This window comes from Paroedura picta, chromosome 10 (genome assembly GCF_049243985.1).
Source record: "Paroedura picta isolate Pp20150507F chromosome 10, Ppicta_v3.0, whole genome shotgun sequence".
Classification (NCBI taxonomy): domain Eukaryota; kingdom Metazoa; phylum Chordata; class Lepidosauria; order Squamata; family Gekkonidae; genus Paroedura; species Paroedura picta.
The window spans coordinates 77,808,203-77,834,652 of record NC_135378.1 but is presented as its reverse complement, the minus strand read 5'-3'; the positions used below and the strand labels follow the sequence as shown (position 1 = coordinate 77,834,652).

The following is a 26,450-nucleotide window of genomic DNA, read 5'->3' as shown; positions in this document are numbered from 1 at the left end:
AGCTGTTGCTGGTCTAAGAAGACAATGCTAATGTTGACGGACACTGGACTGATTCAGTACGAGGCAGGTTCATGGGTGTGTTCAGTTCAGGCATTGCGCGTAAGAACAGAAGAAGCTGGATCAGACCATGAATGGTCCATCTAGTCCAGCATTTGGTCTAACATAGACTAAGTATGAATGGTGGTGGCAGCAGTAGGCTGCCACCAGTTTCATGCAGTCGGGCAGCATGCGGCACCACCTCCTGTAGGCACACAGGGGACAAAATCCCCTAGCGCACATGGTCCACCCTGGAGTTGTGCGTACGCATGCAACTCCAGGGCTGGAAGCTTCCATTGCGCCTCGTGGTGGCAGCAGGGAGAGCGGGGGGGCATGGGGTCCCACTGCATGATAGTGGAATAGAGGCATGCCACTATTCCACCATCATGGGGGATGTACAAATTCCCCATTTGGCTGTGCAGCACTGTGAAGCCAAATGGGGTGTTTTGTGTCCCTATGGGGACACCGTAGGTGGGGGGGGGGAGGAGTTGGGCCTGGAAGGCCTCATTGCAGCCTAGCTGTTCTCTTTGTTTTCTGAAGATCTGGAAAGAGGAATGAAAGCAACAAACTATGGTCTTTAGAATTTGAGAGGAAAAGATCGCAGTTGTCACGAAAGCCAGTTAATTAGGATTGCCTGGTCCTCCGGGGAACCAGTAGAGATTGAGAGGAGTGATTACTGAATCCAGGTTAGGAAACTCCTGGAGATTAAGGGATGGGGAGAACAGGGACCTCAGTGGGGCACAATGCTAGAGAGTCCACCCTCCAAAGCAGTAGTCAGACTCCAGTTGTCCATGGACTACAATTCCCATGAGCCCCTGCCAGTATTTGCTGGCAGGGGCTCATGGGAATTGTAGTCCATGGACATCTGGAGGGCCGCAGTTTGACAACCCCTGCTCCAAAGCATCCCTTTTCTCCAAGGGAAACTGATCCCTTTAGTCTGGAGATGAGCTGTAATTCCAGGAGATCTCCAGATCCCACCTGAAGGTTGAAAAAAGAGGGGAAATCACCTACGGGGAGGTGTGCTGCAAGAGAACCTGTAGAAGAAACCCAAAATATGAAATACATGAATAAGAAACACCGTGAATTTGTTATTTTCATCGGCCATTCCAGTATTCCATATTTTGGGTCCCACCTGGAGATGGGCATCCCTGTCCCTTAATGGTCCCTCAAGGACCATCACGTTCCTCGTATGTTTATTCCACAGGAGGAGGGACATGTGCAGAAAGCCCTTTGTTCTACGATCCTGCCCATTTGATCTGCACTGCCTGCTCCTTCTGCCTCTGCAGTCTACTGAGGAGGGAGCCTGCTGTGCGGGATGGTTCCTCTGAGCTCCCGTGTTTACGTAGCTAAGGAGCGTTTCTGCTAGCCTCAGCAGCCGTGTTTCTCGCCATTCAGCAAAGGCACTTCGACAAGATGGGCCCCTGCAGATTAGCTGCAGTTCCTTTAGGGTAGCTGTGGAGGTTCTGTGTTCCGCTTCTTTCTCTCTGATAGACTTTAAGGTACATGGGGGGGGGGAAGGGGTGTGGGTATGTGTGGGATTTTCCAACTATTTTACGATGCAGGGGGAAAGAATCATTTAAAACAAACAGGGCTGCTCCTTGCAGGCGAGGAGCAGGGTTTTCGCGACTGGAATTGATGTAATAGGTTACTTAATGGCGTGCGGAATATGAACTCGCATTGCTAGCTGTATCCCTTGATATCCTGGTGATGTCTTGTGTGGCTGTTTCATTTGCTTTTGTTTTCTTTGCATTTGTGTAATGGGTCATTCTCAGGGAAATGCTAATGGCGTTTGGCTGATTTATTTTCGCCGTGCTTTGTGCTAGCTTGTCACTCTGAGCGGTAGAGTCCAAAAAATTGACTTGCCTGCATCCTGGCCTTTGTAGGTTTGCAGCATTTGGGTAACGGTTATGTCCTTTGACTTGTACAGGCCAAAGCCATTAAAGGGAACCAGTGCCTGCATCCCAGTCCTTGCTAAGGAGAGGGGCTGTGGCTCAACTGAAGAGCTGCCACACTGCATGCAGAAGGCCACAGGTTCAATCCCCGTTACCTGAAGTGAATACCTGTAGGGATAGTGGAGCAGCATAGGGGCTCCCTGTTTCATTCTGGGGATGATCTGCCACATTATTAGAATTGCCATCCAAAACAGCATGCATGGGCTGCAGTTGAATGCACAGTGTGAAGGTCAATGAAGAGGGAGAATCTGAGGCCAGGAACAGGCTTCTAACTTGTATGTGTGTGTGTAGTGTCATCGAGATACTTCCAACTTGGCTTTCCAGCGTTGGCTCATGGAAGCTTTTAGCAACCCCGGGCGGGAACATCACCATCAACCATGGCTGAGGAAGGCATTGCAGCTGGAGGTGTAATGGGCATTAACACCACTCTCCACAAAGTGCTTAAGACTGCACTTATCCATGATGGTTTAGCCCATGGCATTTGTGAAGCTGCCAAAGCCTTAGGCAAACGCCAAGCCCACCTTTGTGTTCTTGCATCCAAGTGTAACGAGCCCACGTATGTCAAGCTTGTTGGAGCACTATGTGCTAGACACGAAATCCGTCCGATAAAGTTTGATGACAACAAGAAACTAGGTGAGCAGGTCTGTCTCTGCAGGATCGACAGAGAAGGAGAATCTTGCAAAGTTGTGGGCTGCAGTTGTGCGATCGTAAAAGACTGTGGCAAAGAATCTCAGGCCCAAGGTGTCGTCAAAGAGTACTTCAAATGCAAGAAATGAACATATAAAATATTTTGAGCCTGAAAAAGACACTTCCAACTTTTGGTGAGCCCATGAAGCCCTCCCAAACTTCCTGTTCTTAACAAGTCTTGCTCAGGTTTTGTAGATGGAGGGCCATGGCTCACTTGACTAAGTCCATGCATCTCCTGTTGGGTCTTCGCTTGTCCTGCTGCCTTCAACTCTTCCTAGCATCTTTCTTGGTGAATCTTGTCTTCTCATAATGTGACCAAAATACAAAAGCTTCAGTTTAGTGATTTCAACCTCTTAGGAGAGTCCAGGCTTGAGCTGACTTAGAACAAATTAATTTGTGTCTTTGAACACATGGAGCTGAACACATGAAGTTGCCTGATTCCGGATCAGACCCTTGGTCCACCAAGGTCAGTCCTCTCTACTCAGACTGGCAGTACCTCTTTGGAGACTCCAGGGGGAGTTGCTTCCCATTACCCACTTCCTGGCCATTTTTTAAATTGGAGATACCAAGGATTGAACCTGGAACCTTCTGCATGCCTAGCAGATACCCTCCTACTGAGCCACAGTTCCATGGTATCCAGAATCTAATTTGTCAATACATTTTAAAAGTAGGACATAAAAACAGCTTTATTTTTTTGGGGGGGGGCAACATGACCGTATATGGTCATATCGCCCGCTAAATGTTTAACAAATTTTAAAAATGTCTAAAAAATTAATTAACTCCAGGGCTGTCAAGAAACCCCAGGTGTGCATTCGGTGTTTGTGCCAACAAAAGCCCATCTATTTACAAGGCAGGAACCATCTCACAACCAAGCTCCATATCGACTGTTAAATTACTGCCGATTGTCACTTTGCCATGCTGTGTATTGTCATGCAAACCGGTGCTGTGTTCGCCCATTGTCTCAGCTGTTTGCCCTTTTTCGTTTCATTACACGCTGGCAAAAGGCCTACTCTGTGAAGGAGAGTGGGGAAGTTACATTGGCAATTGGTAAAGAACCGTCTGCATGTCTTCTACAAATCAGAACCAACAGCCCACAGTTAGCAGCCAACCAGGTTTTCCCTCAGTGGTATAGTGGTTAAGAGCAGAGACCGCCAATCCGGAGAACCGGGTTTGATTCTGCACTCCTCTTCCACACGCAGCCAGCTGGGTGACTAGGAAAGTCACAGTTCTCTCAGAGCTCTCTCAGCCTCACCCACCACACAGGGTGTAACCATTGTGGGGAGTGGAAGGGCAGGCAATTGTAAGCCACTTTGAGTCTCTGTTGGGTAGTAAAAAGTGGGGTACAAAAAACCCTCCTCCTCCAGGGTTATTTAGTTCAATCCCCTGCACAGTACAGGAAACTCACAACTACCTTCCTTCTCACTCCCCCAGTGTTTCTGGGTGTGGTTGTAGAACAATAATTATTTGCGGGAGTCAAGAGATGATATTGTTTATCGGAACTCCAAATGTTTTGCGAACTGGCAGCTTCCTTTGGCTGGCAGATTCATGACACAGGAGACCAGCCGCTAGCGAAGGAGTGGTTGGAGACCTAGTTCTCTGCTGATTCCGAGGACACCCATCCAACAGAGTCCAGGGACACCCAGTGGTTAACACAGTCGCTGTCCAAGGTCCTGCAGCAAAAGCGTTTCTTTTGTTCCTCTTCGTAAGCTCATCAAATGACAGTGGAGAAACTCAATGGCAGTGGGCAATGGAAACTATTACCATCCTACTCGTCGCTTGCCTCTCTGTTATTAAAGAGTTAAAACCGTAATGTAGCTCCTGTCTAATACTGCAGAGTCTGAAAGCAATTTGCCAACATTAATAAATAACAGTTCTTGATGGCCTTGTAAGGAAGGATCGTCAGCTCTTTTAGGGAAGGAGTGCTGAGCCTTACATATGAAAGGGTAAGTTCTCTTTTCTGAAGCACAGGTCTCATATATGGGGGGGACATGGTTTTTCCATCCAGAACCTCAGGGACAGAAACGGAAGGGAGAACTTTAGTAGAGCACACTGTGTGCATCAGCAGAAGAAAAGAAGATTTGTGTCTTAGTGGCTTTCCTGAAAAGCCAAACAGTTGAGCACACTTTACCTTATTTCAATTATACCCCACCTTTCTCTCCACTGGAGACTCGAGGGGACTTGCATAATTCTCTGTTTTATCCTCGTAATGACTATGCAAGGGAGATTAGTCTGAGAGTGTAAGACTGGCCCCTGGTCACCCAGCAAACTTCCATGGCAGAGTAGGGATTCAAACCTGGTTCTCCCAGATCCTAGTGCAACCCCCTAACTACTCCCCTGGCCTTTTTCAAATTTTTGACCACAAAGGAACCCCTGAAATGTTTTTCAGGCTTCAAGGACCCCCGGAAGAGGTTACATTCCCCTTCAAAGAAAGGGTGCAGAGGTAAGATGCGGGAGGAGAACCAGCCAGTCAATTGATCAATCTTTTAGCAGTTTTCCTTTGGGAAGAAAGAGACTAGGCCTGGAGAGCAACAGGAGAGGTGGGCTCCAGTGACATCTAGTGATGTCAGCAGCCAACCAAGCTTTTGGGATGGGACGTGTAACCCCTGGGGAGCTTCCTGAAACCCTGGTTGGGAAACCCTGCTCTACACCATCACTTTTACTATTATATCACCCAAGTATGAGCCTCTTGTGGCGCAGAGTGGTAAGGCAGCTGTCTGAAAGCTTTGCCCATGAGGCTGGGAGTTCAATCCCAGCAGCCGGCTCAAGGTTGACTCAGCCTTCCATCCTTCCAAGGTCGGTAAAATGAGTACCCAGCTTGCTGGGGGGTAAACGGTAATGACTGGGGAAGGCACTGGCAAACCACCCCGTATTGAGTCTGCCATGAAAACGCTAGAGGGCGTCACCCCAAGGGTCAGACATGACTCGGTGCTTGCACAGGGGATTCCTTTACCTTTACCTTTTACACCCAAGTAATCTTGGCAATTACACTGTTTTCCTCAAACAGACACTGGCAAGATCTTCATTGAAGGTTTCAGTTTGGGGGTTGTCTCTCCATAGCTCTCCTCCTGCTACATATGCATTTGTGTAGTGGTTGAAATAGCACGTTTGGCTCTGTTTAATGAACACACGCAGCCTTGTTGACTCCCACTTGTACAAGCAAACCTTCCATTCGACATATACGAATGAAAGTAAATGAAACCTGGAAGCCCTGAAAAGAAACCTTTAATGAAATAAATGAAATTGGGATTCTCACACACACACTCTCCCTTTTTTTAAAGGCAAATTATCTCTCCCGCAATTTGTTCGCTGCCATTATTGAATGATTGGAAAGATCTACTGGGGTAGGAAAATATTTGAACATGTCGCAGAAATGCACATTAATATTCATGCGGGAGCACTTTCCCAGGCAATTTCCATAGATAAACAAAACCCGAAAGTGGGCCGGGGGTTGGTCTGTACATGACTGAGAGGGTCTCATGATTTTGTGGGTCACATCTCAGGTCAACAAGTCTCACTGGTTATGTTTTCATCCAAAGAAACCATTAGCTGCATCCAGAAGATAGCAAGCAGGAATCAGTCATATGGAGGTAAAAGAACCCAGCTTGTTTGACACATTTCTGCCCAAGGTGACCCAGATCAGGGCTATCCCAGGTTCACCCATAGAACAATCCTACTAGATAGGCAAAGCTGAGAGGTGCTGATTGGCTCTGAGTTCCAGGCTGCCCATGCTGTCTAGGAATTTCAGTCCAGATCTCTATGATCCACCATCCTCAATTGCCACTGGAAGTCTGAGCTGCACCCGCTACGTTGCCTTTCATATTAATTGACATTAATCCATTGACTGTATTGGGATTTTGATATTGTTGTTGCTTCTGTCTTCTGATTCTAATTGGTTGTTTATATTGTTGTGAACTGCCTTGGGATCACTGAACAAAGACAGACAGACAGACAGACAGACATAGACAATACTAGAATCATAGAATCATCCACTGTCACCTGCCATCCCCTTGAGCCTTCACAGAATCAGCCTCTCTGTCAGATGGCTCTCCAGCCTCTGTTTAAAAACCTCCAAAGATGGAGAACCCACCACCTCCCGAGGAAGCCTGTTCCACTGAGAAACTGCTCTGACTGCCAGGAACTTCTTCCGAATGGAATTTCTACTAGCTATGGGGTATACTTTTATCTTGTATTTAGTCCTTCTATTTTGCTTGCTACTGGCAATATGTTTTACCTATTACTTTTGTATTTTGTATTTTACTGGTCTACGATTGCCAATAAAATTGACAACATTGAGACAGACAGACAGACAGACAGACAGACAGATAAAAGAACAAGAGTCCAATATCACCTTAAAGACTAACAAAATCTGTGGCAGGGTCTGAGCTTTCCTAAGTCCCTGATGTCTTCCGCAGATACCTGAGGAAGTGAGCTTTGACTCGAAAGAGCCCCTCTCCTGCCCCAAATATTGTGAGTCTTTAAGGTGCTCCTGGACTCTGGCTCTTTTCTCCCGCTACAGAAAGACAGCCAGATAGATAAAGTTGTCCCCTTTCGATGAGCCACAAGACCTCAGAGCAGAAATGCTGGCACTGACATAACTCGCTGGGTTAAAGCCAATGTTGCCAACATCAAAACATCAAGACTCCGTCCCTCAGAAGGGACTGATGTGCACTTGTGCCTCGATGTTCCCATGAATCGTCCTTCATGGCTGTGGGAGCGGCTCCCCTGAAACCCCACAATGCATCATCAGAGCTCAGCCAGCAGCAGGGGAGGGGAGGGGGCAAGGAATTCCCATCAGCTGAGCGTAAAAACGGCAGAAGCATCATTCCACCCTGGGGAGCTCTTCCCTCTAAGTTTACAACTGCATTGCTGCAATTATCCTTCTCAGATGGCTGTCGTCACAGCCGTGCATTGCCTGAGACGGTTGGGCCGTTTGCACACGCATTGCATAACACACTTCCTAAGCACTTCCAATGCTATTTAGCCATTGTTTGTGTGAAACAGGAAAAGCCACTTGAAAGCACATGATCCGGAGTGTGTGTGTTTGAGTGTGTGTGTGAGAGAGAGAGAGAGAGAGAGAGAGAGAGCAGCCTTTGCAGACCTCCTTGAGCTGGCCCTGATGCAAGGAAGGAACAACTGGGGGGGGGGGGAGGCAAAGAAGAGGAAGAACCAGCTTGGTGTAGTGGTTAAGAGTGGCAGCTTCCAATCTGGCGACCTGGGTTTGATTCCCCGCTCCTCCACGAGCGGCCAGCTGGGTGACCTTGGGCTCATCACAGCACTGATAGTGCTGTTCTCACCGAGCAGTGCTGTCAGGGCTCTCTCAGCCTCACTGGGTGCCTGTTGTGGAGAGAGGAAGGGAAGGCATTCTAGGGCCAAGTGTTCTAGGGCTTGCCACCCCCTCCCTTGGCTCCCAAAGCAATTTGTGTGAGAGAGACACCAGCTGCCGGAGGCTCACACAGATTCCCTTCCCACAAGCCCTTTCTTGCTTGCATCCCGGCCTCCCACCTGAGGCCGCCCACGCCTTGGCTTCCTTAAAATGCTGACTAGGAGACCGTAAGCATGATTCTGACTGCGCCTGTGCTTGGTAGGGGTAGTAAAACATTAACAGATGTATTTACGGCGACCCGCTGTGCCTCCGTATTTATGCTTTACGGGGGACAGCCTCTGGGGCCATAATTGGTGGCAGCTATTTCCACAGAGCTCGTGGTGATACTCGAAAGCTCCCCAAATTATAATAATGCAGGTGAGGCAGGGAGCAGAAGGAAGGAAGTCCAGGAGGAGGGATGGAAAGAAAGAACTCTAAATCTGACTGGCCTCCTTGCCAGGGAAGGGATTGGGGCCTGTTTGCACGTGCGTAAAGCCTTTGTATTGTGTTCCTGGTTGGGGCTGTGGAGCTAGCATGGCTAGGATCTCGTTGGACAATAAAAGGGAACAATGCTCTCATCCCTAGATTTGGCTTGGTTAGGTCGATGCCAACATCTCTACGTGAAAGGATGGGGGAGAATCGGCAAAGGGTTAACAGAGAGGACGAGCATGTCGGAAATCCTCAGGGCACAGACTGTTCCATTAAATTCCATCCTCATCAGCCCCAAATAGCTGGACTGTGGCTTGCCGTCCCTGCTGCTGGGACCGAGGCTCAGAGGCTAGGGTTTTGCTGACAGGCCAAAGGTCTCCTCACGTGCAGACCTGGGCCGGGGCTTGGATCTGTGGCCCAGATTAGGCATGGTGGCTCCCGAAGAGCCAGTTGACGCAGTCCCGCCGTAACAGAGGGGAGTGGCTATTAGAAAGTCGCAGGACGGCAGGCGTTCCAGAGTACGAGAGTGAAATGGAGCAGAGAAAAAATCAATCGTCGTTCACACAAGTAAATGAATTCAATTTAATTTAAAACTAGCTGGGGCAACTCACGGCCTCATTTGCCAGGTAATTAGGAGAAACTTCAGGTTGGTTTAAAGGTGGCTGCCTGGGAACCTGATAGCAATTTTAAAAAATCTGTCATGGGGTGCATCGACCCCACTGGGTAGGTTAGAACAGGAGGAGGGACGCGATGGGTAGGAAGACCCTCTGGGAAGCCATTTTGTGATCAGAGAGTCGAGGGAGGGGAAAGAATTAAGCATCCCCTCAACTGCAACCGAATGGACCTTGATGATCTGTTCTGCATGACAATTCCCTTTTAATCCTCACTGCAATTCTTAGAAGAAAAGTTTGGCAGCCCCCGATCCTCCAGAGGTTGAGGTGTGATTCGAACCCAAGATTTCCCTACTTCCTGTTTAACATTCTGCTCACCACACCCGCTCTAGAGGTAAAATGGCTCCCTCCCCCTCCATTAACAATGCCTGGAATGCTCAGAGAGCCTACGTGGTTGGGATGGTTGGACATGGGGAAGGGAGGGGGTCCAGCTCTTGATGAGGTCCAGCTTTCATTAGCAAATTCTGGTTAGAGCATTAAGAGAGCCAGCTTGGTGTAGTGGTTAGGAGTGTGGACTTCTAATCTGGCGAGCTGGGTTTGATTCCCCGCTCCCCCACATGCAGCCAGCTGGGTGACTTTGGGCTCACCACAGCACTGATACAGCTGTTCTTACTGAGCAGTAATCTCAGGGCTCTCTCAGCCTCACCCACCCCACAGGGTGTCTGTTGTGGGGAGAGGAAAGGGAAGGTGACTGTAAGCCGCTTTAAGACTCCTTCAGGCTGAGAAAAGCGGCATATAAGAACCAACTCTTCTTCTTCTTCTTCTTCTTCTTCTTCTTCTTCTTCCCATCTCCTCTTCCTTGTGAAGCCTGCTGGCTGACTTTGGGCTAGTACCAGTTCTCTCAGAACTCTTTCAGCCCAGCCTACCTCACAAGGGGCCTGTTGTGGGATGAGGACGGGGAGGGTGTTGTAAACCAATCTGAGTCCCCGTTCCCTCAGAGTGCTCTCAGCCCCACCTGCCTCACAAGGTGCCTCTTGTGGGGAAAGGAAGGGAAGGCAATTATAAGCTGCTTTGAGAGACATGAGGCCTACTGGCTGACCCAGTTCTCTCAGAGCTCTCTCAGCCCAGTGTACCTCACAAGGGGCCTGTTGTTGGAAGAGGAAGGGATGACTGTTGTAAGCCTCTCTGAGAGACATGGGGCCTGTTGGGTGATCTTGGGCCAGTCAAAGTTCCCTCAGAACGCTATCAGCCCCTCCTGCATCACAGGGTGCCTGTTGTAGGGAGAGGAAGGGAAGGCAATTGTAAGCCACTTTGAGAGATATGAGTCCTGCTGGGTGACCTTGGGCCACTTTCAGTTCTCTCAGAGCTCTCTCGGGGTGCCTGTTGTAGGGAGCAGAAGCTGCTTTGAGACTCCTGAGAGTATAGAAAGGGGGAGATATAAAAGCCAACACTTCTGCTTTTTCTTCCTACTGACCGACACACATCCCTTGAAAAATCAAGGGGTGGTGTGTTGAATTGCAGGGGAAGCCCCACCTTTTCTCAGTTCATTTTGAGGAATCGCAGCCCGCTTCCGCCCATGAGGCAGGAGACAGCCTTCATATCAGAGGTCAAAAAGAGATTTGTGGCACCACGCAGGTTCACAGTCTGAGCAAGGAACGAAGTTCTGTTAGTCAGATCCTGCTTCCTCAGGAGCACCAAGTGTCAAACCAGAGACGACCAGTCCTGGGTCCTTCTGCATCCTGGCATTTCCGTCCTGAAGCCCTGCCTGAGGAAAAGCCCCTGTCTCATTAGGGGCACCTCCGTGGCTTCCTTGACGTGCCTCTTGGGAAGCTGCTGCCGAAAGAGCCTTTGCTGGCGAGGAAGCCGGTTTCCGCCATCTCATTTTACACCACCACCATCTTGTGGCTGTGATGTGCTACAGCAGGGGTAGTCAAACTGCGGCCCTCCAGATGTCCATGGACTACAATTCCCAGGAGCCCCTGCCAGCGTTCGCTGGCAGGGGGCTCCTGGGAATTGTAGTCCATGGACATCTGGAGGGCCGCAGTTTGACTACCCCTGTACAGCATCATTTGCAAGTCCCGTCCCCCCCCCCCCCGAAAACTTGGCCTGGCTCATTAAAAACAAGCTGTGGTGTGTAGTGATGAGTGTGCGAGAATTGAGTCCAAGCGTCCAGCGTTTGCCAAGAAATGTGCATGCAGCTGGAGACAGTGGAGAGAGGCGAGCACTAAAATTCTGGGTCAGACAACATAATTGATCAGCGGTAGATTCAGGACAGGGAGAAGCCAGTTTTCAGACAACAAACCATTAATGTACGGCATTTCCTACCCACGGGATGGCTCCGTCATCAGTCGCTCTCTCATCTATTTGGAATTACATTACTAATCTGTTGTTTTTTTTTAAATTGAGAGTTTGACAAATTCATGGGACGGAATGGCTCTCTTTGCTGCTGGCCCCCACAATTAAAGGAAACCTCCACATCCCAAGGCAGCATGCCTCTGAAGACCAGTTTTTATAAAGGAAACATGGGGAGGGAGCTCTTTTCATGCCCTGCTTGTGGGTTTCTGGAAATATTTTGCCAGCGACTCTGGGGGAACAGCAAGGGGGGGGGTCTCTGGAGCCATGCAAATCATAGCCTTGTGTTGGGAACTGGAGTAACGTACAAAGTTCAGGACTCCTTGGGCAGTGGTCAATCTGCAACCAACGTTTAGCCATTTTATAAAGAAGAGTTGGTTTGGATGCCCCTTTTTTCTCTACCCGAAGGAGTCTCAAAGCAGCTTACAATCACCTTCTGTTCCTCTCCCCACATCAGGCACTTGGTGAGGCAGGTGGGGCAAAGAGAGCTCTGAGAGAACTGTGACTGTTCCACAGTCACCCAGTTGGCTTCATGTGTCTCAAAGCTGCCTGCAATCACCTTCGTTTCGTACCCCCACAATAGACATCTTGTGAGGCATGTAGGGCTGAGAGAACTCTGAGAGACCTATGGATGTCCCAAGTTCACCCAGCAGGCTCCATTTGCCTCAGAGCAGCCTACAGTCACCTTCCTTTCCTCCCACCACAACAGTCATTTTGTGAGGCAGGTGGGGCTCAGAGAGCTCTGAGAGAACTGACTGGTCCAAGGTCACTCAGCAGGCTCCATGTGTCTGAAAGCAGTCTTCTTCCCTTTTTCCACCCATAACAGACATACTGTGAGTCCAGTAGGGCTGAGAGAGCTATGAGAGAACTGTGACAGGCCCAAGGTCACCCCGCAGGTTCCCTGTGGAGGGGGAGTAGGGAATCAAGCCTGGCTCTCCAGATTAGATGCTGGTCCTCTTAACCATTACAATTCCCAGCAAGTAGGGCAGAGGTCCCCAACCAGTGGTCGGGAGGGACCCACCAACACATTCTCTGGTCCCCACTAACTGTTTTTAGCAAGTGGACATGGCCAGGTACGGCTTTTGGCCAGCGGGGCTTCTGAGTGGCCACTGGAGGGTGGCTGTGCAGAAATGTTGCTTTGGTAGCAGTCCCCCCCCCCCAGAACAAAGATTATCACCGTGTCACCGAAGGGAAGCTGGGGCACCCCTTTTGCAGCCGGCTCTACCTCCTTCAGCCGCCATTTTGTGGCACCCAGCATGCTGTGCCAACATCCCGAAGATGCCCTCAGCCTCAGAAAGCTTGGGGACCTCTGAATTAGAGAGGCTTCCCAGATGCTAACCTCTTTTTGATCCTTTTCCCCCTTTCCTCAGCAGTACTGGAAGATTTCTTCAGCGGTCTTTCCGATAACGGACGCCCGTCCTAAGAGATCGTCTTCTCTGCTCTTGTCCCCACAGAAACACGGACGTACACACAGTGGCGTCGCTTTTGAAACTGTACCTCAGAGAGCTCCCAGAACCAGTGATCCCGTATGCCAAGTATGAAGATTTTCTGTCTTGCGCCAAATTGCTCAGCAAAGAGGAAGAAACGGTGAGTTTGCTACTTCTCTTTCAGTTTGCAAAGTTATCCACTGCTCCGTAATAGTCTAATACGTATAGAAGAAGAAGAAGAAGAAGAAGAAGAAGAAGAAGAAGAAGAAGAAGAGTTGGTTCTTATATGCCGCTTTTCCCTACCTGAAGGAGGCTCAAAGTGGCTTACAGTCGCCTTTCCATTCCGCTCCCCACAACAGACACCCTGTGGGGTGGGTGAGGCTGAGAGAGCCCTGATATCACTGCCCGGTCAGAACAGCTTTATCAGTGCCGTGGCGAGCCCAAGGTCACCCAGCTGGCTGCATGTGGGGGAGTGCAGAATCGAACCTGGCTCGCCAGATTAGAAGTCCGCACTCCTAACCACTACACCAAGCTGGCTCTCTGGCAGTATAAGCACTGGCAGTATAAGCACTGCTCCATCAGCCTGCTTAAAATGCTTCCTTTCCTGATATTTCTTTATTTATTGGGGGATTGATATTCTGCCCCATCTTCAGAAACTCAGGGCAGATACCCGGAGAGAGACTGTGCTTCTTCCCCTTGCCCTGCCGACTTCATGGCGGATCAAGGTGAATGAGGCCAAAGTGGCTGTCCCCCTCCGAGGAGAGAGTGGTGCCTCACGAAAGCTCAGGCCCTGCCTCAAGTGGGTTCATCTTTAAGGCGTTGCTGGACTCTTGCTCTTCTCTGTCCTCCACAATGCCTGTCATGTGTGCTGTCTGCCCCATCAAACTCACAGCAAGAATAAAAGAAGAGTTGGGTTTTATATCCTGCTTTTCAGTGCCCGAGGGAGTCTCAAAGCAGCTTACAATCACCTCCCCTTCCTCTCCCCACGACAACACAGAGGAAACTAGACATCAAAGAACTGGGTAGAGAGGTGTGTCTTCATCAGGTGGAGAAAACCATGTAATGTACACTCCTGGACAACCACCAGGGGGAGCCTGTTCCAAAGTCCAGGGGCCACCACAGAAAAGGCCGTCCTGCTTGTCACCGCCCCTTGCTCAGAGGGGGCGGGGCTACAAGAAGGCTCTCTTCTTGAGATCTCAGTGCTTGGGCAGGTCTGTTTGGAATGGCACCAAAAACATGTTGAACCAGCCAAATTTGTCCTTCCTGGTACGACAACTGCCTGGAACTGAGCACATTGCACCTGGAGGGTTTTAGTTTTATGCACTGAAGGGTTGGGGGTGGTTATTTTGTAAGGGTCCTAATTCTAAAAATGTTTGTGCGTTTTTCTTTATCTGCACTCAGGGGCTGAATGAGTTAGCCAAGCAAGTAAAGAGCTTGCCCGTGGTCAACTACAACCTGTTGAAGTATATTTGCAGGTAAATATCCTCTCGCAGTCCTCAAAGCAGGTGTTCCTGCAGTGGTCTCCAAGATGGAGGTGTCTCACCAACTGGACTGGGCTTCAACGGGAGTAATTCTGCATAGGTGTGCATTGGATAGCTGCCCAGCGTTTTATACCGGGGATCCCCGGCCCTTTTGAGCCTGCATGCATCTTTGGGGTTTTCAGAGGGGGGTAGTGGTAAGTGCTACCCCCAAAGCCGCTCCCACGGGAGGCAAACCCAAATGCTCCTCACACCCCCTGGGAAGAAAGAAATCCTAAGGAGGCAGCAGAACCATTGGTTAACTAAGACACATCCAGGAGATTACTCTTCCTCCTCCTCCTCCTCTGGGGTGGTTTAGTTATTTGCAGGGCCCAGAGCGCCAGAACCAGTTTAAGGATTCACGGGGCCCTAAAGGTAAAGGTCAAGGTATCCCCTGTGCAAGCACCGGGTCATGTCTGACCCTTGGGGTGACACCCTCTAGCGTTTTCTTGGCAGACTCAATATGGGGTGGTTTGCCAGTGCCTTCCCCAGTCATTACCGTTTTCCCCCCAGCAGCAAGCTGGGTACTCATTTTACCGACCTCGGAAGGATGGGAGGCTGAGTCAACCTTGAGCCGGCTGCTGGGACTGAACTCCCAGCCTCATGGGCAGAGCTTTCAGACTGCATGTCTGCTGCCTTACCACTCTGCTCCACAAGAGGCTCTTCACGGTGCCCTAGTAGAGTACAATTTCGACATGAGCAACCAGACTGGGATCAAAGCCCCCCACCGCACACCCCTTACAGTGGAAGGGGGTGTCACTCCGAGTGTCCTTAAAGAGGGAAAAGGGGAGAGGAAAGAAGCTATGGGCCAGATCCACGGAGGGGGAAGGCCCCTGGAAGTGTGTGGTGCATAGCACCTGCTACGTGTGCTACATGGATAAACCAGCCCTGGTCCTCCTCACCCCTTTCAGTGGAATGTGGGCTACCTATAACAAATCCTGTCTTATAAGGACTCTTGCTGGGAGCCAAGAAAAATACCAGCGGGCACCATGTTGAGGAACCCGGTTTGATAAAATACAGTGGTTAAGTGGATGAAGAACACAGGTCTGACATACACCCTGTTGGTCTTTATTGGGACCTGGGATAGGGCGAGGCCAGGCTGGCCATTAAGGCGGTCTGGAAGGTGTGGCCACCTGCTCATTACTTTGGGCCAACCCCAGGATATAACTGTGTCATTTGGCTTTTCCACCTGGTACCTAAGCAATGCAGGAACACTCAGCATAACATGTATCCTTACTGGAATGCTCTGCCGTGATCCTATTAAGACAGTGTTCTCTTTTCCGCCTGGGACAGGTTCCTGGATGAAGTCCAGTCCTACTCTGGTGTAAACAAAATGAGCGTGCAAAACCTCGCCACAGTGTTTGGCCCCAACATCCTGCGTCCCAAAGTGGAAGATCCTCTTACGATCATGGAAGGTAAGCTTGGGAGGTGATCAGATGGCAAAGAATCGCAAGCCAGTCTGAGACGGACATCAGTACAGGAGTGACAGCATTTCAGCAAAAGATGGCACTTTGCCCCAAGTTAATAAAACACTTCCTTGGACCAGCGACTGGATAATGAAGGAGCTGTAACAAAGCATTGCAGAGAGATTCAGGTAGGTAGCCATGTGTGTCTGAAGGAATAGAACACAATTTGAGTCCAGTGGCACGTTTAAGACCCACAAAACTTAATTCTGGGTGTAAGTTTCTATGCACACATGAGAGCCAGCTTGGTGTGGTGGTTAAGAGTGGCGGCCTCTAATCTGGAGAGCCAGGTTTGATTTTTAACCCACACTCTGCAGCCTAGTTCAGATTTAGATATAAAGATACCGTAGAAGTCCCTAAACCGTACTCAAACAGGGCTCTGGAGAGGCAGCATAGAACTATTCTAAAGCAAATAAATACATTTTAAAAACGGCAGACCTTCTGCTGATTTCAGACATTTATTGACTGCTCCTTCAGCGTGAGATTCTTAAGGGCAATTTTGTTTCCTGGAAGTTACTTCTTATTTTGCTGGACAAGCCAGTCCCAAGTGCAGTTGCTGGGAAGAACCATCGATGGGCCACAGAATTCTTAGCATCTCAAGAGGTCTTTGGATTATATTTGTGATTATTCAACCAAACCGACCTAGAATAAGGAGTTGCTGACAAAAAGGAGGGCAAGGAGTGATAGGATAGCTGTGTTTAGCTATGTAAAAGGTAGACATGTTGAAAAGGGGGCCAACTCATTTACTGCAGCCTTTGAGACAAGGACGAGGAGCAAGGGGTTCAAATTATGGAAAAGGAGGTTCCATCTAAATATTAAGAAGTATTTTCTGATGGGCTGTTCATAGATGTCACATGCTGCCTTGGAGGGTGCTGGAGACTCCTTCATTGGAAATTTTTAGGAGAAGATTAGATGCGTGCCTCTCAGGAGCATGTGTTTTCTAAGTCCGCAAGAAGGTGAGGGACTGGACTGGATGGCCCTTTGTGGTTTCTCCCAGCTCTGTGTGACCCCTCTCGCATGCACACCACAGCCTGCTGCAGAGAGGAGCACAGCCATTTATCAGAGTGCATTTCGAAGAGAGCCTCCCCGCACCTGACGGAGGGGAGCTTGCTGCGATTTATCACATTCTGCAAAAAAAAAAAAGCCCGTCAGCCTGATGCTCTCAGGCAGCTCCAGCAGCCCTGCATTTGGAGGGGTTGGTGATGTTTGTATCAAATGAACAGAACAGCCCTTTGCGCTGTGATACACTGCAAAACCTCCCTCCCTCTCTCTCTCTCTCTCTCTCTCTCTCCCTTGACACGTCCACTGTGGGTTTCTGGCTCCAGCCAACCATGTTTCAGCCTAGCTTCAAGTAACATTGGAGGGGAACTCATACATGGGAAGGAGATAATTTATCTTCCTGCTCTTGCTGTTCTCCCTCCGTGTTCCTTCTGGGCTCCTGAACTGGCAGGCTGTTCTCTTGAGATATCTGACTTGTTCTGCCAGCACACCCCAACTTTGATCCACATAGTAAAAGGTAAGGGCATCCCCTGTGCAAGCACCGAGTCATGTCTGACCCTTGGGGTGACGCCCTCTAGCGTTTTCATGGCAGACTCAATACGGGGTGGTTTGCCAGTGCCTTCCCCAGTCATTACTGTTTACCCCCCAGCAAGCTGGGTACTAATTTGACCGACCTCGGAAGGATGGAAGGCTGAGTCAACCTTGAGCCGGCTGCTGGGATTGAACTCCCAGCCTCATGGGCAGAGCTTTCAAACTGCATGTCTGCTGCCTTACCACCCTGCGCCACAAGAGGCTCTTTGATCCACATACAGAGGATCTAGTCATGGGGCCAAGTCAAGAATGAAGATTGCGCCACTCTGTGTCATGTTGGGTGTGCTGCAGAGCTGTCGCCAGAGAGGTTCACCCCAATCTCAGCATGTGGATCAGACCACGCTGGCTGCCATACTGCAAAGTTGATAGAAGGGCAATGGGAACTGGGAAGGAACATATTAATAGCACAATCCTGTGTGGAGTCATTCCAGCCTAGAATCCTAGAATCACACAGTTGGAAGGGACCTCTTGGGTCATCTAGTCCAACCCCCTGCACTATGCAGGACACTCACAACCCCATTGCTCATCCTGCCTAAGCCAGACTTAATGGGAATAATTCTGCAAAAGATTTTGTTGTAATTCACAGACTTCCAGCAATGCTTCCATAAACTGGCTTGCTCTTACATATGCTAACATCACGCACTGCAGTCTACAAGTATTTTTTTTGTCACCTGAACACATAGAATAGAATCATAGAAGAAGAGAAGTTGGTGCTTATATGCTGCTTTTCTCTACCCAAAGTGGCTTACAGTCGCCTTCCCTTTCATCTCCCCACAACAGACACCCAGTGAGGTGGGTGAGGCTGTGAGAGCCTTGATATCGCTGCCAGGTCAGAATAGTTTTTTCAGTGCTATGGGGAGCCCAAGGTCACCCAGCTGGCTGCATGTGGGGGAGGAGTGTGGAATCAAACCCAGCATGCCAGATTAGAAGTCCGCACTCCTAACCACTATACCAAACTGGAATCCTAAAGTTGGCTAGGAGATGATTGAGAGGGGATCTTCAACCATCTTCAAGTATTTAAAAGGGTGCCATATAGAGGATGGAGCAGAGTTGTTCTCTCTTGCCCCGAAGGGACGGACCAGGACCAATGGGATGAAATTAATGCAAAAGAAATTCCATCTCAACATCCTTATCCCTACCCATTTGACACGCATTGTGTTGTCTTCCAGGTACGGTTGTGGTCCAGCAGCTGATGTCCATGCTGATCAGTGAACATGAACTGCTATTCCCCAAGGACACCGACCTCCAAAGTGGGCAGGAGGTGTGCAACAACAACAACGAGATCCAAAAAAAAGTCATCATAGGCCAGCTCCAGAACAAAGAGAACAACAACACGAAAGATTCGCCCGTAAGACGCTGCTCTTGGGACACCCCCGAGTCTCCCCAAAGGACCATCGTGGACAACGGTTCTCCTACAGCACAGCCCGGGAGCAAGTCGAACAGCCCCAGGAACAGCATTCACAAGCTGGATGTCACCAGAAGCCCGCCCCTCATGGTGAAAAAAAATCCAGCATTTAATAAAGGCAGTGGCATAGTCACCAATGGGTCCTTCAGCAGCTCCGTGGAAGGCCAAGAGAAAACATCACCAGCTTTACCCAACGGCACCTTGCAGAGCAGAAGAACCTCGTCGCTGAAAGGGCCAGTAACCAAAATGGGCACCCACAGCGTGCAGAACGGCGGCGTGAGGATGGGCATCTCCAGCACGGACACCCACAGCAACTCTTTGAACAGCCGCAACCAAGGCTGGATGCCCAATGGGTATGTGACACTGAGAGATAGCAAACAGAAGGAGCCCATGGGCGACGCGGGCCAACACAACAGACTCTCTACTTACGACAACGTGCACCAGCAGTTCTCCGTGGTGAACGCGGAAGACAAGCAGAGCGTGGACAGTGCCACTTGGTCCACCTCCTCGTGCGAAATATCCCTCCCCGAACATTCCAACTCGTGCCGGTCTTCTACCACCACCTGCCCCGAACAAGACTTTTACGGAGCGAATTTCGAAGACCCCGTCTTGGACGAACCCCAACATGAAGAGCTCTCCAACCAAGGAGATTACGAGGGCAAAGGCGACCGGAGGAGTGTCGGGGGGCGCAGCAGCCGGGCCACCAGCAGCAGCGACAACAGCGAAACGTTCGTGGTCAACAACACAAGCAATCACAGCGCTTTGCACAGCCTTGTGTCGAGTTTAAAGCAGGAAATGGCAAAGCAAAAGCTGGAGTATGAAACCAGGATAAAAAGGTAAGCATCCATGGTAGGTTCACCATTTCAGGACCTTCTTAAGGAGTGGCATAGTGAGGCCTCATTAACGAGGGCATGGTTCAGCGGGAGACTCCGCCTGTATTGAGCCTATGGGCCCCTTCAGAATTCCGACATAGCGTAGTGAACACAGCTACAAAATGGCTGCTTGTGGGCAGCAGAGCAAAGCACAAAATGGCTGCCGTGGGAGGTGGAGCCACACATACAAAGGAAGCTTAAACACATGGCAGAAGAGTAATTTTTTAAAATACACGGGGAAAGTAATATAAGAGAACAAATAAAGCCAACTCTGTAGTGGCCACCACAATGAAGTTATTGAAATGAACAGCCCATCATATCTCCAGTCGCCAATCAGAAGAGCTTCATTAGAGAGTCAAAGGCAAATCAAACTGTTCTCCTGATTGCAAAATAATACACAGTTCCCCATTATTCAGTGAAATCAGAAAAGACTGGTCAGAATGTTATGACAAGTACTCTAAGAAATTTACCTGGTCCTGCACACTTCCTAAGAATATGACTATAATTCATTTCATTTGGGCTTTTTTTATTTTTATAAAAAACTACATATCCTGTTGGTTCAGCTCTCTGAACTCTTAGCAGCAAACGGAGACTGAAATATATGGCTATTCAGTATTGCAGTACCTTGGGGTCTAGATTGTTCTGCAGAGTTACTTCATCTGGAAGAATTGCCCTACAGGTTATCTGCTGGAAAACAGAACTGTACAGGCTTTTCTGCTTTCTCATTTTCCTTGCTTGCTTGTTCCTGTTGCTTCAGGGTCCTTCCCCCCCTTTTCCGCACATATACCCTCTAGTGGTCAGTTTAATATTGCACCACTTCATGTCCAGCAAAAAAAAAAAATGAAATATGGCGGACATAACACAATATAGTATAAAATATAGGGGGGGAGCCAGTGCGGGATAGTGGTTAAGGGCAGGGGCCTCTAATCTGGAGAACCAGGTTTGGTTCCCCACTCCTCCACATGCAGCCAGGTGGGTGACCTTGGGCCAGTTAGTCCTGTTTGCGCTGTTCCTACAGAACAGTTCTTTCAGAACTCTCTCACACCACCTACCTCACAGGGTGTCTGTTGTGGGGAAAGGAAGGGAAGGCGACTGTAAGCTGCTTTGAGATTCCTTCGGGATATAAAACCCAACTCTTTTTCTAAAACACATGTGGAACAACTCCCCCCCCATAACAAAGTAACACACAAATGAAGAATATAAGAATGCAAATAAACCTCTACAAGCCAGTTGCTCCTTCTTCTTTTTCCTCTCCACTCCCTCACTGTGCCTACATATGCAAGTAGTTCCCCTGCCCAATCATTGACCTTGGCCAACCCTACTTACCTTCCAGGTTCTGTTGAGCCTGGGCTAAGATGGGCTATCCAGCTTGCTTCCTTGTGAAAGAGTTCCACGTTATTTTGCCTGCTAGGTGAGCCTCAGATCATTACACGAGGGCCTTTCATTCAGATCCCAAGGAGGAAAACCATTTCAATTATAGATGCTCCAACATGAAGTGATGCATTAACCATGAGTAAGAGAAATAAAAGGTCAGGAGACATTTTGACACTTGGCTTAATTTATCTCTCAGGGGATTATATATCCCTCACCTCCTCCCTTCTGCCACCCGGTGATCTAAGGATCTAGCTGTAAATGCAAATGAGAGCCATGAAATTTATTTCCTTCAATGCCAAGGGACAAGAGAAGGAGGCACTCAGAAAGGGAAGACGTGTTCTACAGCGGCTGCAGGTGCAGGTGGGTGCTTCAGATTCATAGCATGGGCTCTAATGAACCCAGGAGACTTCTGATAACATTATAGAAAGCCGCAAATGAGCCTTCCACATTTCAAGAGCCCGAAGTTCAATGTCAGACAGAAGCCACTGCAGAGTCTGAATTCTCAGTGGGCGGCTGGAAACTTGGGCATTGGAATCAAGTTATTTTGCATTCATGAAACTTGAGTTTTCAAAAACATCAGCTTGCTTTGGAGGGTACCCAAAAATGTTTCAGGGACTGACATAAGTGATAAAGTCCATCTATCAAAGCCAGTTCCTTGGCTTCCCTCACTTGGTCATGCTGGACTACCTGGCTGAGACAAGGCCCAGGACAGAGAAGATCATATGTCAAAAAAAAAAAGTAGGAAAGAACTTCCTTGGCAGATTTCTAGAATGGGCTGGAGTGGACAGTTGAGAAGGGTAACCCAAAACGGAGGCACAGAGACACGTACAAGGTACTTGGAGGAAGTGAAGGCCTCAGCAGGTAGACAGAATGCAAACTGGCTCTCAGACAGACCCCGAGAAGGTAAAATGAGAAGGAACAGGGGAAAGAAGCTGATGAAGAGTTCAGCTGAGCTGACCAGCCCCAGGAAGCGTGTCTTTGACCTTGAAACAGCCGACTGTCCAGTGCCTTGTTGTTCTGCCCCAGCCCCCAAACACGTGTGGCCATGCTGTGGATTCCAGGGAGAGCAGAGTCGGATCAGGGGCGATGCTCGTTTCCCTTCTCACCGGCTGCCCCTGTGCCTTAGATCCTGCTCCCATCATGCACTTCACCCAGCAGATTCCAAAAGCCTTTTTCAGGAACAAATATCAGCTCAGTGCTTCTGCCAGATGGGCAGTTTTGAGCACAAAAGCGATGGTCGGGAAGAGGATTAGGTTCCTCCTGTGGTTAGGTTCTCTCTCTCAACATTCTTCTTCTTCTACCCACCCCACAGCAGTAAAGGTTTGTGGCCCCTATTTGTGTCTGGTGTTAAGGACTGCAGAACAGCCTCAGTTGGGCTTGCGCTGTCCCAGAGAGGCTGTCGCAAGGACCAAGCTGGAGTAATAGCTTCATGGTCTCACGTGCCTCTAGATCAGGGGCCAGGTGGACTCTTGTCCAGCAAGGCTTCTGATTGGCCCCTGGAGATGTGCTTGGCTGTACAGTCTATTCCAGGGGTAGTCAAACTGCGGCCCTCCAGATGTCCATGGACCACAATTCCCAGAAGCCCCTGCCAGCGAATGCTGGCAGGGGCTCCTGGGAATTGTAGTCCATGGACATCTGGAGGGCCGCAGTTTGACTACCCCTGGTCTATTCTATGAGCATTCACCTGGTAAATTAATTCCTAAAGAAAGGTATCTCCCATTCATCCATAACAGTGTGACATTATTAATAAGTCTTCCTGGATGCCTACAAACATTCCCCCCATTCATGGAATCCTCATTCACTCACAAGAAATGGCGTTTCCTTAAACTGCAAGTTGTACAATCCCTTCCAGACAGTGTGTGTATAAATCTCGTATGACATAATTTAGCGAAATTGTTTACCGTTTGCGGATTTTCAGTTGTTCACTTTATACAGCCCTCCCTCTTCCGAGAGTTTCAAAACATGGTTTCCATTAGCCTTCACTGAGCTCATTCAGTCCCCATGTCATAGTTTATCTCTTTCCACTTGTGATAAGTTTGAACATGGGCATGATTAGGAAATGTACAGCAGCCGTGCTTCTAGCTCATCGTGTGGAATGGGTGAAGAGAGGTTATCTGATGACCTTAAAAACCAAGAGAAGGGGAACGGCTTGTTTGTGAGTGAGCGTTTCTCTCTTCTGAAAAACTGAGCATATTTATGCCTACTGTATCTTCAGCCAGTCCTTCAGAATAAGTAAACCCACAGATTATCAGACATTCTAGCAATCTACTTGACTATCATTAAACGAGACTTACTAGTGAATAAGTTTAGGTTTTCTTCAGTTTCTGCCAGAGGAGTAAAACGGTTCTTGGTGGGAATGCTAAATGTTGAGGCATTGCTGGTCACAAAGTAATCCCCTATTCTCGTCTGTTTTTGAGCTGGCAAGTTTAAATCCTCTTCACACCTGCGTTTTACTCCCATTCCCATATGATGAGTGGCAGCAGAGATACTTGGACAATTAGTTAAAGGAACAGGTAAGCAGACAAGCAAAAAATTGCTCCAAGCTGAAAACAATTTTTTGTAACTTTGTAGTTCTGTAAAACAGTGGTTGTTGAAGAAAAAAAATTCTCCCCTTTTATACTAAAGCTGCCTATTGGAGAGCTTGAAGTTAGGCTGCGATTTATGGCCCTCTGCTAAGGAGGCACTCCTTGATAAGCGCTGCTCTTCCGTGGTTGGTATAATTAACAAAATAAGATTGAGGAATGCCTTCAGTTTAGAGTAGCACAAGATAGCACAAGATAGCACACAGCCACAGACCTTCAGGAAACTTCAATTAGCAGAGTAAAATAACAGAATAAAATATAACTTGCGGAGCGGGATAGCCGGTGTTTCTATCTGTACTCCGAACCCAGGGGCAAATTCCTTGCCAAGCTATTACCAAACTCTCACCCTATTTCTGATTTTAACAAAGTCACCTATCTGTTATCAGATGTCGACCCCTATATCTCTTATAGGGTGGCACTTTTTGCTCTGGCTGCCAGGAAGATTCGAGCTAATGCATTTTTACAGGAGCCTCCACCTTGATACACCATTTTATCCCTTTTATTGTAACTTAGTGGTCCATGTTTACATTTTTAGGTACACAATATTGGAGAAATATTGTTTTATTTGTTTATATTTGTGCCATATTGTTTTAATTGTGTTTTGTAATGGCCTTTGGCTACATACAATAAATGTTATCGTATCGTACTAGTGAATAAAGATGCCAGTCACGTGGCGAAATTAGCATGGGATTAATTGCCACAAAAGGTTTTGATAATTCCTATACAGTTTGGCATTTAAAAGAAATTAATTGATAATGATAAGTCGGCCAGTAGGTATCGGAGAGGATAGCCAAACTTGCAGTGTCAAAGGTGTAATACCTTTGTTTACCAGATGATGGAGACATATGACATAAATTCAAGATGGGGACTGCCTGGCTAGATAGTAGTACATGTGAAAGGGACTTTGGCATTTTGGTGGACAGAAAGTTGAATGGGAGCCTGCAGTGTGATGTGGCAGTTGAGGCTAATGCGATATTAGGCTGCATGGCTAAGGATAGAGTGTAGCGCAAGGGAAGTGATGATACCACTCTATTCCACATTGGTTAGACCTCATTTAGATTATGGTGTCCAGATCTTGGCACTGCAGTTCAGGAAGGCTATTGACAAATTGGAATGTGTTCAAAGAAGGACAACAAGGACGGTTGATGGGTTAGAATCCATGCCTTACAAGGAGCGGATGAAAGAGTTGGCTGTGTAGCTTCCTGAGTTCATGTGTACAGAGGACGGTAGGCACCCAGCCACTCCAGTATAATCTGGAATGTTTAATTTGAATTGTCCAGCTCTGTAACATCTCAAAGAACCCAAAAGCACGTCAGAATTTGATTAACTCAAGACCTAATCTCAAATTAGTAAACCCATGCTGGCCGGTGACTCTGTCTGCATATATTTTGGGGCAACAGAAGATCCAAGAGTCAGAAAATACTCTCCGCCAATGTTATGTTGAGTTGATCAGTGCACCCTAGCATCATTGTCTTCTGTTTTCATTCCCCCAGTCTTGAACAGCGAAATCTCTCCCTGGAGACAGAAATGATGACCCTGCATGACGAGCTAGAACAAGAGAAGAAAAAGTTTACAATGGTAGAGATAAAAATGCGCAACGCCGAGCGGGCCAAAGAAGACGCCGAGAAGAGGAACGACATGCTGCAAAAGGAGATGGAACAGTTCTTCTCGACGTTTGGGGAACTGACGGTAGAGCCGCGCCGGCCCGAAAGAGGCAACACCATATGGATCCAATGAGTAGAGCCGACCAAGACTGTGGGATTTTGGGGGAGGGCAGGGAAAGGGTGGTTAGGCTATTACATTGTAACAGGTGACTGGTCACCTGACTGAGGCTAGCACTCAACAGAACGTCGTCACCCTTCAAAAGAAAGGGCCACATCCGCATCCACAGCCACATCTGCAGTGTGTCCTTTGGAAATGGACTAATCATCCTCTTTGAATGCATCATAGTGCTACTGTCACGTGTTCTCTCTGGGTTTGTGTATATAGATTTTAAATAGGTCATCATGACGAAAAAGCATAGAAAGAGATAAGGAAAAAAAAAGATATTTTAAAGGCAAGTCTTATATTTAAACCGACACATCGTCGCAATCCGGCTTTATCTTGAGGCTTTTCTCCTTTGCACTTAACATAATAAGCTATTTTTGGCATTGTGTTACCATCGGCTTATTTTGTATATTAATTTTCCTTCGGTTGCCCTCCTCGCTGGGGAATTAAGATAAATATATATAATGTTAGCTATTGAGCAAAAAGATAGTGTGACCGTGCTGTTTGTGCCAATAGATTTGCCCATGACCAAAAAGAAAACCTACAAAAAGTGTAAATAATTTTATAAAAATATAACGTGAGCATCTAATAAGTTCCATCTCTTCCTTCCTTCTTTGTGTGTGTGTTATCCCGCTGTTCATTCAGTTCGCTCCAGACTTCTCCCTATACACACTTTGGGGTGAGCAAAACTCTCCCATTGGCACAGGACTCCAGGTGTAGGCGGGCTACCACATGTAGAGGGGAACCCAGTAGGCACAGAAAGTGGCATCTCTAGGGAACGATGAAGTCGGATCAGTGGTGGCTGAATTGGCATAGATTGATTGGTTACTAAACACACCTTGGCAAACAGCCAGCTGGTTCCTAGTTATTCATACGTATTTTGAGGATACGAAACATGTGGGATCAAAGGTATCTGCCTCTCTCCACCCCTGCATTCCATCACAGACTACTTCCTGAACACTTTCCTAAAGTCTGGAGGGGTTACACGGGAGAGTTCAATGACTCAGACACAACCAGGTTATCA

At 48.3% G+C, this 26,450-nt stretch overlaps 1 protein-coding gene and 1 pseudogene across 8 annotated transcripts in view; both read left to right on the top strand.

The window, feature by feature from the left end:
• The window catches only part of ARHGAP24 (Rho GTPase activating protein 24), a 361,634-nt gene extending 335,616 nt beyond the window's left edge, over positions 1–26,018 (top strand). For all 8 annotated transcript variants that reach the window (XM_077300990.1, XM_077300988.1, XM_077300987.1 and 5 more), the window contains 5 exons: positions 12,884–13,016; positions 14,258–14,331; positions 15,667–15,788; positions 18,596–19,667; positions 25,153–26,018. In XM_077300990.1, coding sequence (XP_077157105.1) covers positions 12,884–13,016; positions 14,258–14,331; positions 15,667–15,788; positions 18,596–19,667; positions 25,153–25,396 — 1,645 coding nt within the window. In that variant the 3' untranslated portion in view covers positions 25,397–26,018. The remainder of the gene's footprint in view (positions 1–12,883; positions 13,017–14,257; positions 14,332–15,666; positions 15,789–18,595; positions 19,668–25,152) is intronic.
• LOC143819969 (small ribosomal subunit protein eS12 pseudogene) lies at positions 1,710–3,455 on the top strand (annotated as a pseudogene).
• Positions 26,019–26,450: the final 432 nt, after the last annotated feature.